At 40.8% G+C, this 16,084-nt stretch overlaps 1 protein-coding gene across 1 annotated transcript; it reads right to left on the reverse strand.

Moving 5' to 3' along the window:
- Positions 1-206: 206 nt before the first annotated feature.
- Positions 207-5,926, reverse strand: LOC147898658 (uncharacterized). Its single transcript, XM_087379210.1, has 6 exons — positions 5,680-5,926; positions 2,947-3,083; positions 2,437-2,534; positions 1,152-1,363; positions 901-1,017; positions 207-679 (listed from the first exon to the last, which is right to left on the reverse strand). The coding sequence occupies exons 2-6, from the start codon at positions 3,001-3,003 to the stop codon at positions 207-209; spliced, it is 957 nt and encodes a 318-aa protein (XP_087235336.1). The 5' UTR covers positions 3,004-3,083; positions 5,680-5,926.
- Between the last annotated feature and the right edge of the window lie 10,158 nt (positions 5,927-16,084).

Raw genomic sequence — 16,084 nt, forward strand, 5'->3', positions numbered from 1 at the left:
GGCTATAGCTTCGCAAAAAATTTCATCATCTTTTGTCATTTCGTCAGATTAGCATTGTGTTCCTACACTTAAATTACTCGTGTGTGATAATCCTGCACAGCTGTTTCAGAGGCACTTTTCTGCTATGATACAGTCACTCTGGTCTCAGATGATGACAGAGCCTTTTCACAGTCCAAAGATAGACTAATGTATTCCAAGTTTTCCTTTTATTCATAATCATCAGAATCCCAGCCCATTTCATGAACTTTAAGAAGTTCATGAAGTTCTTTACATTGTCTTGTGGGTTGTACAGAGATAGGATATATATTCTGTGGAGGTCCTGAAAGTCTTTGATCAAAAGAACAAGAGGCACCAGAAAGAGGATTTGAAGATGTAGCAGTGACGTTATTTCCTTCTTCAGGAATAAAACCAGAACCTGGGAAAGAAATTACTTTTGTAGAAGAGAAGATAGTTTCTGATTCAGATCCCTCATAATGTGAAGAGGAAGCTGATCTGGAATAACTCTCCTCTTTCATTGAACTGCCAGTAGACCAGACTGAATTTCTTCCATCTGGGGAGTAGAGCATACCGAGATCAATATATGAACTTTCTCTTGACGGTGAGCCTGAAGAATAACCTGAATCAGAGTCTGGTGATGGTATAGGTACTAACATGTTTACGTCACCACTTGTATCCACACCTGGGGTCAGGCATAGAACCACAACACATTAGCAAATATTTTTATCAGTGTATATGCCTTCACATTTCTCTTGGAGGATGCCCTCCAATAACCAGATAAATGATGCAATTGTTGCAGGCCTATTGAGACTTCCGAGTGCAAACGTGCTTAAGGAGATTTGAAGAAACAAGAATTAAGCAATCTGTAAACACTCTCTATAACACAATAAGAAGTCTTGATACTTGGATTTTCATAGGAAAGACGCTCAGAAATGGATGCAACCTTTTCTGAAACAGCTGAGAACCTTGTGTCTACTTCTTTATTACTAGCTGTGAAACAACCAGTTGATGCACTAGCTTCTGCTACATATTCAAAACTAGACCATGAGTCACATGATAGATATTCCCATAGCACAAAAATTTTCCACTTAAAAGAAAACAAAAGCATAAGACACAAGAAGTTATGAAAGCATTTTACTAGTTATTTTTCGAACCTGAGAAACTGGACCAACACGTGGTAGTGGCAGGTGAACCCAGGTTACTTGAAGCACGTGTGGCTTCAGCCTTTATCCTGTGAATTGGCCCTTTTGGTTCAAGGAGCGGACCATTCCTATCTCGTACAGTTACCAGATGATTCTTTCGAGTAATTGAAAAAAGGATACAATCCAGCCGATCTCTGTAATACTTTACATCTCTTCTCAAACTCCTGGTTGAAAACAAAATAGGAAACATGAGGATAATGAGAACATCCAAACAATATTAAACTTGAAAAATCAAAAGAGTCAAGTGATTTTCATATGAAAGCAGATCGCAAAGCTCTCCAAATTCAGTTGCTTCAAGTGTTATGTACTGTCCAACCAGACTTGGCTGGGTTAGTAGATCACTATAATTCAAGGTGAACTATCCTACTGTCAAACCAGACTCGACTGGGTCACATCACCGTAATTCAAGGTGAAGAAATTTCTTCATTGTACTAAAATTTTAACCACATGAAAAACTAGAGGAAGTATCCATTATGAATGTTCATGTTTTGCAGTGCTTGCATATTTCTATCTCCACCCACTAGAAACAAAACCCTAAAGCGTGCTTTAGTGCTTTATGTAGTTCCACAGCTGGACAGTTATTGCTCTTTGAAGTTGAGCCCTAATGATATGTTTCTCTCTTTTAGTGACCTTTTTGCATTCCATTCCAATATGCTCATAGAGTATAGTTCGTTATGGGAGATTATCGTCACTCTAGAGGATCTTGTGTGCCCATTGGAGGCAATTCACGGAGAGGAATTAACCGGACAGCCCCAAACATAGGCAAGGCTTGTCTTAGCTGTTCTGGTTCCCTGACCATGGCATGAGGTGGCATTATTCCACTCCTCATTGGTAAAAAATTGATTGGCTTCTGTAACGGATAAAGGATCACCTCCATAACAAATTTGAGTTCATCTTGTTATTGTTAAATTTTTCCAAATTCAGTCTGCAAAATCCCCAAGATCCATACATTACAACAAGAAAAAGGCGTTCAACATGTTATCGTGATTATTTGTGTAGATAACTGTGTGGCACCATTTTTAATCTTTATGTGATAAACCCTATATGTGAATTGTTTATATCTTTAAAATTTGACACTCCCTCTCTTATAGAGGAGACTCAAAACTGTTTTTTAATTTTGAAAATGGAAAGAAGTTCAACTCAAAGTTGATAATCATTGTTATTTTCCGTGACAAAAGTAGGAAAATGTTTTTAATTTCACCAAGAATATGAGTTTATACAGGATTTCTGAAGTCACCTATCAAGAATGGCATGTGTGGCCTTAGCTTTGATGGTCTGCTCCACCACAACCACCTTGAGAGGAGTCCCTGCTGCAATGGTAATATCAAAGTATACCTGTTACATTCAATGATGCTTCAGGTGTTGTGCATCGTTCATGAACTCCTAATCACTATATACTTCTCCTATATTTCAGCTTGCAATGTCATTCATAGATCCTCTTTCATGACAAAGGAAAGGGAGGACATGGTATTTGAGAAGAGTATACAAGCTATTTGAAGCAACTGGTAAACCTCATTCAGGGAACCTACAACAGATCAGGACAATCACATGCATTGGCGCAAACAAAATGAACCAACATCAAGCCCTGTGGAAAACAGCCAAAATTTGATCTGAATCTCCTAATGCTGTAAATTTCATAGAAATAATGCACAGGGCTTTTTTAAAAGAAGAATCAGCATAGATCCTAGAGGATGTTATGAAATGACACGGGACTTTCCAGAAAAGCTAGGAAAGGCCACAAATTTACCTTCTGTTGGTCACATGAGGCTGACAGTGGTTGAAGCCTCCGCTCAAAATGGCCCATCTTCTTGTATATTTCTGCTTCCAAAGCTTTCTTATTTGTACCAACAAAGTCAAAAATATCTGCCTGTGACTTGTACCCCACTGCAAATAGAACATTACCATCAGATTGCACCCAATGTTGGCAAATACTGTCTTGTAGCCAATTAATTGCTGTGATACATGGCTAAAGTACATGTACTAAGCTGATACTGCACACATTAAAAGTATAGATAATCATCCATCTATCAGCAAGACTTTCACTTTCAAAACCCTTGTATCTCTGCTGACCCTTGTATCTCCAGCAGAGATACAAGGGTTCTAATACAGAGTCCAGACTGGTCAACATGCAGACTCGTCCACCTTTAGAGCTTCCATGATATAATCCTTCTCATGCACAGTTTGAGATTCCAAGATACTAGGGAGGTGTGTGCCGCTCTTAACAGTCAAGCCTCGCACAAACTCATGTAATGCTCAGAGGCATTTTAGAACCTTCCTAACCCAGCCAAATGATGTCTATTGTCCACCCATCACTTGGCTATATTGCACAACATGGAGGTGCCAAGTTGTGATACTAGCCACCTAGGTGGGAGGGGTGCTGTGTGAGAACTGTCCATCTTGGATAATCGCTTACACACTTCCCACTCACTATGTATGCTCACGATCTCCTGCAGCTCAAGTTAGGTGGAGACTCACACTCACAAGCATTGCTCGCCTTTGGGAGGCATCTTGGAGGCTCAAATGGGGCAAGGTAGCTTGGCTTAGAGATGGCATGAGGCTTCAAGTTCAAAGGCCGAGGGAGATTCCCTAGAGGCTGTGCTGTATAGACTCATGGGAAGATCCTGTGCAGCCATGACAAGTACCATCTCTACCCATTGGCTCTAGCTACACGCAAATGGGGAGTCCCACATGCACCTGCATGCTACCTGATCTGTTAGGGGAGAACAGCTTTGCGTCTGCTGATGCTGATAATAAACATGTGACCAGATCAACACGTTTAAAACAAATTGACATCCATCTTGCACAGCTATTCCACAGCAGGTTCCAAGTTCTTGCTTCTCGTTGTCCACATCACTGCCTCTCGTGTTTGAGAGAATAAACATTTGGTGTGCTCACTATCTGTGTGGCTCAGAGTGTGAGGCTACCCACAAAGGACACTAAATAGATTTCTTCAAAGTTAATGGCTTCTAAAGATTGGACAATCTTTTTCCTGGAAGGCATGGGTAGATCCCATCGAAACAGTTCTTAGCGCAATTTTTATAGACATTTGTGGAATAAAAAGGCAAGTTCTAGCTGCATCATCTACAAGTCGCATGTTCATCATGTTCACGTCTATCAAGGGAAGCAATTGGATTGTGAAGGTGCTTTGCTGGCCAGCGCCCAAGCTGTGGATGAGAGATCATAAGGACAAAGTATCAAGAGTGGGCATACTATCTATATTCATTTGGACAATTCCAAATTATCCAAGGACGTCTGTTACACATCCCCACAAGAGGACATTGATTCTTTCACTCATCTATTGATAACATTCTGTACTTATAAAGCTTGGCGCCTTCTTCCCCTTTTCTGCACTCGTAACAAATATTTTAGGAGTCTCGGTTCCCAGTGCACGCACGACATGTTCATTCCCCACATACATGCTAAAGAGGGGTCCTACTTTTCTGCCCAAAGATCCACCAAGTCTTCCGTCCAGTGTGTGCCCTATGTGTTTACATATTAAACAGCTGTGTCCACTTTTCTGCTTAAAGACCACGGCCAGAAGCTTGTTAACGTTGACATTAGAGGAACTTTAGTCTTGGATACTTTATCGCAAACATAGTGCAGGCAGGATTGAACTCCTACTTTATCCCAATACCTTTAGCAAAAGGGAAGGGTTTGAAGAGGGCCAGTAGAGCAAATTGAGTATAAAGCCATGCTCAATTTCTAAACTATGGATGGAGTATGTTCAAAAGATGATGCATTAAATCTTCAATCTTGCAATACATGGAGCTTAAGTTTTCCGCCCGGACTACAAGGTAAGCCCTCAGAGCGTATCGGAGTTGCATTTAGAGACAACTTACAATCGCGTTCTGAAATGAACTTGATCACGAATGACGATCTTCTGCAGCTGTATAGCTTATTTGATCAACAGGATTTACACATGCATGCAAGGATTGCAAGAAAATGGTACTTGGAGTAGCAATGCGGTGAAGGATGCCGACAAAGATGACGTGATCTCCCGGCTTGAGGATGTTTTTCAAAGCCCACCGAAAACACTCGTCCGTGGGATCCTTGGTAGCGTCAGCAGCGATAACGAGCGTTGTACGCGCTGGCGCATCCTCATCGTAAGTCCGTTGGGTTGCGTGCAACGCCAAACTTCGACCGGAGGGTGCGGGCATGATGCGATTCCGAGAACTGGTGTGGCTGGTGTCTTGGAATAAGTTTAGTTGGCTGAGTTTCCGCTCTAGCTCGGTCGGTCTATGATCCAACTTCCGCATGTTTACAGAAGCGATAGTAAATTTTCCCGGATGCGGATGAGAGGAGAGCCGTCAGAAGGTTGGAGCTTTGTGAAGGTGAAGCAATCGAGGGGCAGGGAAACGGGGAGTTTCAAACTTCGTTTAAGCTCGGAGGGAGGTGGCAAACATATGCGAAGGAAAATACGCTGATGATTGAATCATATAGCAGAAGAGGAAGAAGAGAATTGCAGCAAGAATAAATGCACCTGAGGCTCCTGTTGTTTCGCCATAGCCAGCTGCTCGAAGCACAATTCTTCAGGCATATTCTGCAGGAAGCTCGTCTCCTCCGCCGCGGCATGTTGTGTTGCAAGGTCTTCGCTTCTGCCGAGGATTTCAACTTCATAGATGCGACGAATGAACGGAAAACAGCAGCACGACAAAAGGTGGAAAGCGAATTTGCTGACGGAAATTTGCCTCGCGTCGTGCGTTTGCCGTGCCGAAATCCGTTTGTGCTGAGGCAAGAATTCCTGCAGAAATCCATCGCCAAATCCTCCTCCTCCTCCAATCGTGAATTCACGTCGATGATGATCCTCAGCTCTCCGTCGATACGATTCCACACCAATTTCTCAGCTTCTACGGGAAAGCATCTTCCCATCCGAAGTCAACCTTCGTGCCTCGTGATGGCCATCACGTCCCCTCTGTCCTTGTATGCTTCCTTTTTCGGCTTCTTGCTGTCTGCGTGCGCACTCCAGCAGCTTCAGCCTACAAAGCATTGCACCACGCAAACAAGCAGCGGATTCTTGCTTCAATGCTGAAGTTCCCGCTTGAAAAACCGACAAACTTAATCACTACTTACAATCTCTGAATATCACGCATGCCCTGATTCTTCTGCTGCTGTTGCTCCTCTCAAGAAGCGCTGGTTCAACGGGGATTCCGGTCAAGGAAACGTCCTCGCGCTCAAGCGACATGACCGGAATCCCGTTCAAGGAGCGATTCTTACATGAAATGCTGGGGTTGGCGCTAGAAATTGAAACTTGATTTCAAAGCAAAGCAGCGCGATGGCGTTGTGGAAATCAAGGAGGCGCTGATTCTTGTGCTGTGGTGCTGTTGATCTCCTGTGGAATTGAAATCCCCGTCGTCAATGTAATCGCTCAAGGAATTCAAAATAAACTCCGTTACTGTTGCTAGCACTTTATTGCAACCATCCATAATTTCCGTCAACCCCTACACATTTAATGTCTCCAAGCATTTAGATTTAATCTTATTATTAAATCTTAGCCGTCCGATTAAGGCGTAATATTGCGTTGGCCCTTAGCCTTCATATTAAGGCTTTTTAATATGGTCAGCTCTTTGACTCTAGCACCGTGGTCAACCATTTGCCCAGCCAATTGCGTGTTGGCTACTCACTTTCTTTCCCATACAGGCCTCCCCCAGCCCATTGGGAGTTCCCGTGTTGCCAACTCTTCCCAATGTCGGTGATGTTCCCCTTATGAGCCCCATAATGTACGTTGCCAATTCATGGCACCGTAATGCTCGGGTGCAAAGCAAACATTCTGCTCTCCACCCTAGCATTACGTGGCCATGGTTCATTCCAGAGCTTCGATTTGATGAGACCTCTAACATCGTCGCCATATTTGCTGTGGCGTCCGCGTTTTCCTTCGCAGGAACCTTTGCTGTGCTCTGCAAGAGTTTGCTTGCTATCGTAGCATTTTTGCTAGGGCTGCAAGTCGTGGGAAAGCACTCTAAAAGCAGCTACCTCTGTTCAATTCTCCTCTATATCAACATAGGCCACTTGGAGGGAGGGAGGGACACTCTAGTTCTTCACTGCTAGCCATGTGTCCTCATTGCCAACCACGTGTCACATAAACTTGACTCTGCTCTTGCTGGTGATCATCTCCACTTCCCGCCATCGTTCCTTCTCTCCTCCTCGAGTCTCTTCCATTGCATTGTGCACACATCTTGATCGTCACCTCTCTGTCCGTCACTGGCCGGCAGTTCTTTTCCTGCAAAAAAGTGCCACCCCTATGAGCGAAGCAACCAGCTTGCAATGATCCCCTCTATTTGTGTTCCCTTACTAAGAGAGGAGGAGAGAGGGAAGGTGGGGAGACAGAGAGGCCGATCAAGGTGGAGGTGGGGAGGAGACGTAGGAACGATTGTTGCTACCATTGTTGTAGCTCCGGAAAGCTCGAATCAATGGAAGGAAGAAGCTCCATCGTCAGAAGGGCTGTCCATGAAACCTACTGCTACGGAAGACAATCTTCCTCCAAGGGCAAACGCCCTTCCCAAAAGTAACAACGTTGATCACACCTGTTCTTATACTTCCGGTCCTAGATAACTGACAACTTATGATCTTAGACCATTGAAAAGTGGCACACAAGCACAAACTCAAGCGGTAGAGGAAACGCTTGAGGCAACAAACATCTCATGAAGTGTGAATGAGGTGAATTGCTCGCTTAGTTCTTGCGGAACAGTACAAATAGAGTGATGATGCACAAGCATGCTAAACCGGGAGCTCAGCTCACAACTAAGATGGAGCAAGTATTTTCAGTTTTCTTGCCACTTTGCTCCTACTCAATTTGGAAGTGAGGAGTCTTTAGTGTTGGCGTGGGTTCAGTTAGGGTGTATTTGTAGAATAGGATCACAAATAATCAATATCATCGCAGTTGTAAATGGATTGGGAAAATTTTCATTTGTGGACATGGTGGAGTGCAGCTACCATTCACGTTAAAACATTCTGTGTTGTACAAGCATAAATAGGGGCATCCCTTGTCGTGCTACCCTAGGCATCTTTTGTGGAGCTAATGCATCTTTTGTGGAGCTAATGAGAATGCATTTATAAGTCACAATTCTTTGCTTATAGCTACCTTGGTGTCTACCACGGCTTGAATGCAAAATTTGATGTCTTAGTCTTGGTTCTGAAGCTTACTAGTTGTATCCAAAGACAGATGTAGTGTAGCAACTTTTCAAATTTGGAGAAGGCCTTGCTCTTGCAAAATTCGAGTCCTTTCCATGTCTTAGCCTAGGCTCTAAAGACCAGTCTTCACCAACTATGAACATTGGAATTTCTTGAGCTATTTATGTAACTTTCAGAAGAGCATTGAAAGCATAGATTTGTCCTTTTTGTGCTACCCTAGGCATCTCATGTGTAGCCCTGTAGCCGAAACTAGATTCTAAAGCTAATCATGCATTTGGAGGGGATTGCCAACATAGGCCATTCAAAATCTCTTCTAAAACATCAAGCTTGGAAATCTCTATTCACCCCACGTATAACGGATGAACGGCTAACCTTGCATTGAGCTCACGTTACAGTATTTTAATTAGTTCTGTTGTTGTGGTTCGATAAATTTTTTGTTGTTATTTATCTCTTTAGTTTGTCACACCAAAATGTATTATTAATCAACTACTTCTCTTGTGAAAAACTATGGGTTTTTCAGATTAGGGGTGTGGAATAGGTTAAGAGACTTAGGCTTTGTGAAAATTGGAAAATTGGTTTGTGTCAATTATGGAAGATATCATACTGTGGCCGAGACGAAGTGAAGGAGAGTGAGCACTGAGGGATGATTTTTTCGTGTTAGTTTCGTTACGAAGCAAAACTTTTATATTGGTGTCGAAAGTTTGTATGCCCTTATAAAAATAGTTGTTCAAACATTCGCCAGAATTTGAAACTTTTATGTGAAAATTTTTGAAGTTTTGCGAGAATCTACATCTTTTACTTCAAAATTCAAAAGAAAATATACAAAGTGTACTATATTCTATCAATATTGTGAAACTACAAAAACTAGCTTGATAAACTTTCGCCAGGAATTTATATTAATATATAAATATACCTTTCATAAAAACATGTTACCATCCTTGAAAGCTCAAGCTAAAGTCAAATTTCCTCCGATACTTCAAGGTTTAGTAGTAGGCTAGCATCAATTCTTGACCGAATTATCGATGTGGGCTGCATTATATTCTGTTTGGTGAGGAAGGGTCCTATCAAGAACTGGAGCATTTGGGCATCCTAGGACCTTGATTCCTCCATCACACAAGACCTCTTTGCCAGACCATTGACTTAAGTCTGGCCAATGATGCTTGCCAATTCCCCACAACTTTTACATGCATCCCGATGGTCGGTGTAGTTTATTTGGATTTTGTGGCAATGGCAATGAGAGACATGATTAGGTGATAATGATTATGTATTGTCTCCCTTAGAGCTATCACAGGCATCTACACATCCCATGGCCATGATGGCTACAGCCAATGCACGCTACCATGCGAGTAGCATATCCTACCAAGCAAGCATCCACATCAACTGCCATGTAGACAACCATGTTAGCTACCACATAGGTAGCCATGATAGTAGACAACCCTACAGATAGTTCCTCGTCAGTGCACACAAGCATGTCAGTAGATTGCCATGTGGTAGTCAGTGCTTGGAACAGCTCGACTAGCCTGGTCGAGACAAATCTAGCTAGGGGATCGGTGCATAGATTGCCCTAGTCGGTCATTTATAGGGCCCACAGGGACCTATAAGAGGCAACCCACTTGGCCTAATTCTCATTCACTTACAAGGTTGGAGAGTACAAGGTCAATAGCAGATCGGCTAAGATTAGGCCTAATTAATATCTAGGGGCTGCAAATCCACTCCATTCCTCTTATAGAAGCACACTTCTCCCTCTTACAGAAGCTCATTGATTGCATGATATGCATAGCAAGGTAAGGTGAGGATGCATGCAGCATGAAGCCATCCTCCAAATCCCATGATTTGTGCCTGCATCTTGAAAGCATGTGGTAGTGTAGGAGCCACTGCAAGATAGTATTGTGCTATTCGATGCTCCTATGGTATGCCAATTGCAGTGCCCTAACAAAAGACAATGCATGGTTGAGGAGCTTTCTTCTTGAGGTGTTGTCTCATGGAGTGCATTGATAAAAGGATATCACAACTGAGGTGAGGATGCATAGAGCATAAGGGCATCCATCCAAATGCAATGACCTATATCTGTATATTGAAAGCCTATGATACTCTGAAGGTAGTTGCAAGCTAATATTGTGCTGGGCGATGCTCTTGTGGACATGTAAGGTGAGCAAGTAATGAACTATTTTGAAAACATGCAGCATGAGGGCTACCTTCTAAATGTAGTGCCATCTGCTTTAAGATCTCCCTTCTTGGAATGTGTATCCCTTGGAATGTATTGATATTAGGATATGCATAACATGACCAAGGTGAGCAAACACTAGATTGATTGAAAGCATATAGCATGAGCGCATTCCTTCAAACGCAATGACCTATGCTTGTAGCTTAAAAGCCTATGGTAGCAATTGACAAGAGCAATGAAATTTAGGGCAAAGTTATTACAAGTTAGTAAATTTTTTCTTCTTATAGAGTGATTACTTATACCTAAATCATCGCTTCAAACATCTGGGCTATCACTTGGACATTTTTGACAGGCTTCTAGCTTGGCGACATGGGCTTGAAGCTTCCTAAGTTGAGTTGATTCAGAGAGACTGGGTTAAGTTTCAATAATTTAGTCATAGTTTTGCTAATCTATTTGAGACAAGAAGAATTTTTTTATAAGAGTCGTCTTACTCTTCCCTTGCAATGGTTTTCTAAGTTCATCGTACTCTTGATTGCAATTTTGCCTATAGAGTTTTGCTAACCTAGGCTTTTAGAACATCACACTTTTCAAAACCAAGGTTTGCAACTTAAACATGTCTTGCTAGGTTTTGAAGCACATTGAGTGGAGAGATATTGGGTTGTGTTGAGCTACATAAGTGTAGGCAACCAAATGGGGGGAGGGAGACAATGAGACTCTTAGAAACCTAGAGAGTGTGAAGGAGAAGGAAGTGTGTGAGATGAAGAGAAGGAGAGTGAGTAGGTCACCATTCTCAAAAGCTCAAGCTGAAGTGAAACTTCATTTGATACTTCAACGTTTAGTAGATGGCTCTCATCAATTCTTGACAGAATGGTTGACGTGGGCTGCATCATGTTTTGTTTGATGAGGAAGATTAGATGAGTTTTATAAAAAGTAGGCAAGATGACGAACCAACCCTCACAAAATGGCTGTGTGCAACCATGCTACTGAAGAAGAACCTCAAAAGAAGTGACTGCAGCATTTGCACATTGATTTAGAAGAACAATATGCACCGCTACAAAAAAGAGGAAAGGTTCCACTTGTAAATGCTGAGCAAAAGGAAAACATGAGAAGAGCAGGGTCCCAACATATCGACTTATGGTGCGATAGATAGATCTACCCAAAATGTCCATTGAGAAATTCGAGACCTCCATTTTCTAATCCGACAACACTATTGAGGTTTGTGGGTGATGGGAACAATGGAATGTATGGATACATTTTGATTCAACATTCAACTATAGAAATGTACAAGACATTATATGTCCGAGAAAGAATGGAGAAGGTGCAAGATATGTCGATAAATTCAGACTTGAAAGAGCAGTTGTTGCAAAGGAAATCAAAGAGCATTCAGAGACAAAGAATGAGCTATTAAGAGCAAGAATGAAGAGAATGGTTCTTGGAGAGAGACAACAAAGCGAAAGAATTCAAGACATTGCGGAGTTGAAAGCTGGCACTAGAGGATGTAAACACAGAGTACAAAAAGCAAGGTAAGAGTACATCTTGTTTAGCCATTGTATTTGTATATGTGTCTTTGTCTTGCAAGAAAATCTGTGATATTGCAAAGTGTAGTTGTTTGCAGGGAAATTTTGAGACCTCAAAAAGAAAACATTTATCCTAATTTAATTCCAAATCAAACAAATGAAGGGTTTAGTCTCCACTGTTGTTGCAAAGAACATGATGGAGGAAAATAAGTTTAAGAAGGTAAAACGTGAAGTTCTTGAAGACTTTGTATCGGAAAGTAAAGCTAATGTCACGAAAATTCAAGAGGCTCTTGATGTGAGCAAAGTGAGCAGAAAGGGATATGCTTCAATATTTAGAGTTGTGTCATCAACATTAAAAGATCAATGGATAAAATGTGTGTTGTTACCAACACTAGCACAAGTGTGGAAGGAACGAGGTCATCTCATCCAATAAATTGATAAGTTCATTGGACAGTACTTTCATACAGAAAGTGTATATGAAAGTGAAAAGGGAAGCACTACATATAATGCTTGGAATAATATTTTTGTAAATCTTGAACAATTGCAGAGACTAGTGGTTGAGTTCTACAGTATCACATTTGAAGAACATAAAGGAGTTTTGAAGTTTGTTGTGAAGCTCGATGACTGTGAAATTGTCACGGAAAAAAAGATAGAGAGAGTTTCTATCACTTTGATGAATCGAGCACTTGATCAATTGATCACAAAGTCCAGCTCAAAGTACTTTAATGTCCAGTTAGAAAAGCACGTATGGTGGTTGGGCTTATTTGATGTATGTAAACTATCGCCTTCCAAATTAATATTTGCTTGAAATGTTATAAGTTTCATATCATATATCTTGCAAACCTGTGGTTTTAAATTACAAGTGAAGACTGGACCATGTAGTACTTTATTGGGTATTTCATCAAACAGATATACCATCAATTATAAAGAGTCAAGTCCAAGGACACCATTTTCATGTTCCAGGGAAGGGTGATTTTCAAATTGAATGGCATATGGTAGGTGACCTGAAGACACTAAAGTGTATGTTCAATATAAGCAAAGGGGGTAACTCAAAATCTCCTTGCTTGTACTGCAATGAACCCGCGCATGTCCTAGATTCTAAATGGTGGAAAAGAGCACACAACAAAGATATCATTGAGAAACTAGTTTTCCTATATATTGGATTTGTAACTTTGCCCTGAGAGTAGAAGAAAAGAGGAACTACAATCATTAGAAGCAGTGCTATCAGAAACTGGTCTCCATGGAGGAGATGTACATATTACAAAGGATCTTAAAAAATCTACAAATGGAAAAGATGTTCCTATCAAGCCATCTATTGGAGGAGTAAAGGCTAGAAGATTTTTGTCTCATCCAGAGAAAAGAAAAAATAATGGCAGTAAAACAACATACGTATCAAGAATAAAGTAAAACTTGTGGAGAAAAGTACACACGCTATCAAAGATCATCAGGTAGACGGATTGGCAAGAGATTTCAAGGCAGAAGTGTGGAAATGCTTAAATAAGCTTTTTGTTTTATGCACATCCTTGGCTCTAATGTGGATCTGATGGTAGCCACACTTAAGATCTATCTTGCTAAAAATTATGGCCCCATGTAATGCATCTAGCAAGTTATCGATCTAAGCCATCGGATACCTGTGCTTAGCAGTAATATTATTCAGTGCTCTATAATCTATACAGAGGCGAAAAGTATCGTCTTTCTTTTTGTCACTAGGCTATAAATATTGCAAAGTCAAAGCATAAGTTGACCATTTATTGATCATAATTAATGAGTTCCTTATTTATTTAATTATGTTCAAAGAGTTACTTTCATTTGGTCAAAGTCTTGACTCTGGTCAAAGATACTTAACCTTGGTTAAGTAAGCCTAACCTCGATTATTAGGAAGATCTGTGGCTTCGGCCAAGACGATTAACCAAGCAATTAAAGTGCTGACTTCGGTCAGAGAGTATTGACTTTGGTCAATGAGACTTGGCTCATGCCAAGAGGATTAACCCCGTTAACCAAGGTGTGCCAACTTTGGTTTTGGCAGAAATGATCAACAAGCATTGGAAAAAGCGGTAAAGAGTTTTGGAAAGGCAATGAAAGAGGCTTGGACAACATGTAACATCACTCATTACATGGTAAGAACAATATCCTGTTTTTGTGCATGTTTTTTTAAAAAAGCAAACAATATTAGTTTTACATATTCTAATGCCCACTTGCCTATGTATCAAAATAGCATATAATCTACATGTAAAAAAATACGGATGCCATGCAATTTGGTCCACACAGGGAATGGAGAAATCACACTACATGGCACGGAATGCATTCTTTAGACATACACAACATTTTGGAGGAAAATAGAAAGCCAATAGTTTAAAAGAAGTCTTCCAATGGTTCTATCAAGGAATACTACAAAGGCTTCAAGCCAAGAAGAAAGTTAATACATCACAAGTTAAGCTAGCTTTCAGATTAGCTCAAAAGGAAAGGAGGAAGATTTTAGAGAACTCAAATGCAACACAAAGACATGCTCAGTGGAGACACTCAAAGATATTTGTAAACCACAAATGGGTAGATAGAAGCTAAGTGCTAAACCTTTTTCATCAATTGGTGTCATCAAATGTAACAATTTTTATTTTGCAATGAACAAGACTTGGATCTTTCATTCATAAGAAGTCATTGTATACAACCATTGAAATATTTGAAATGTACTACATGTATATCTATTTCAAAATGTACATTGTTTTTGTCACAAATACACATAAACATAACTAAGACATTCTAAAATGACAGTGTTCTCACAATTCAACTCTACTTCTATCTTGTAAAATATACAATGCCATACAGGCTATCCTTCCACTAGTTTGCCAACTTTGCTTGGAATCCTTCTTGTGACTTTGATTGGAGACCTTTATTTCTTGAGCTAAGGAGCAAGCAAACTCTTCTCATCTTGTGCAAGAGTTGTTGTGGTCGAAGTTTGCTCTTCATCTATTTTGTCGGGAAGAGCCACCAAAGAAGGCTCTTGATTCCTTATTATGAGCTTATGCTTTCCATAAGCTTCCAAGGAGAAAGGATCCTTTACACCACAAGCTAGTGCCCAGGCAATATGTGTCAAAAAGTAACCAACTCTTGAGCCTTGCTTTCCAGCATAACACCCAAAAATAATTAAAGCAGACCACTTCTCTATGAGAATGATCTTATCTATTTGCCATGATATAGGATGACCACCCAAAACTTTTGATAAACACTTGAAAAAATAAGTAAGAGCAACTCCATTGTTGCTAAGCAATTTGCTAAAAATCAATCTTTGCAGCAGATTGGTCTTTAATAAATAAGAAAGGCTTGATAGTTTACCAAGCCCAAGAATTCTATTTCCAGTTGCCCTCAGGAGGAATGTGTCATGTTCAACGAACAACTGCCATACGCGAAACACACTTAGATTTAATACAGACCATCAAATTGCATATCTAAACTCAAATTCAAGAAAGGTAGGTGCCTTACCTCAAAATTCTCATCTTTCTCTAGTATATCATCATTAAACAAGGAGATACCCATCTCTTCCTTCCCCTTGGAGCTGTGATTGATATCCAAGCTTGCTGTGAGGTTCATTCGTGCATGGGTTTCCTAGAAGATTGTCTCATCCACCCTTCATACATTTTGGCTTGCTCAAAACAAATGGACAATGCTTTCGAAGGATTGAATTTGTCCCCCAGCTCTAACAACGGATTATCATCAATCCTTACTTCCTTGTCAACCCTGCAAGATTGTGCAATAAGGGAAATTGCATAATCTTCTCTCAAATTAAATAGGCGTTGTACGTCATACAACAAGACATACTCTTTTCCTTCAATATTGAACGAGGGAAGAATGGGCACCGTGAAGTCAGAGCTCTCAGCCTCAACATCATCCACTAGGAGAACATCTCTTAGGGTCTCATTTTTTAAGGCCACTAGGTCCAATGCTGCAACTGCAAGCTCCTCCTCTTTCGGGTCAATCTTCTCTTCTGCTTCTGGTGGGTTTGACTTATCTTTTGTTTCCTCTTCCTCATCGCTATCCTTTGGGTCCTCAATTGATCCATCGGCATAGTGTACATACATGGC

This window comes from Dipteris shenzhenensis, chromosome 9 (genome assembly GCF_047967505.1).
Source record: "Dipteris shenzhenensis isolate YYH24624 ecotype China chromosome 9, Dip_SZ_1.0, whole genome shotgun sequence".
NCBI lineage: Eukaryota > Viridiplantae > Streptophyta > Polypodiopsida > Gleicheniales > Dipteridaceae > Dipteris > Dipteris shenzhenensis.

What these genes read in the sequence shown, in the direction of transcription:
- LOC147898658 (XM_087379210.1), bottom strand. Translation starts at nt 3,003, where the DNA reads ATGGGCCATTTTGAGCGGAGGCTTCAACCACTGTCAGCCTCATGTGAC. An exon ending in CCTCATGTGACCAACAGAAG is followed by an intron (nt 2,535 to 2,946) that starts GTAAATTTGTGG and finishes TGAATGTAACAG; the next exon opens with GTATACTTTGATATTACCAT. An exon ending in TCTTTCCTATGAAAATCCAA is followed by an intron (nt 680 to 900) that starts GTATCAAGACTT and finishes GCCTGACCCCAG; the next exon opens with GTGTGGATACAAGTGGTGAC.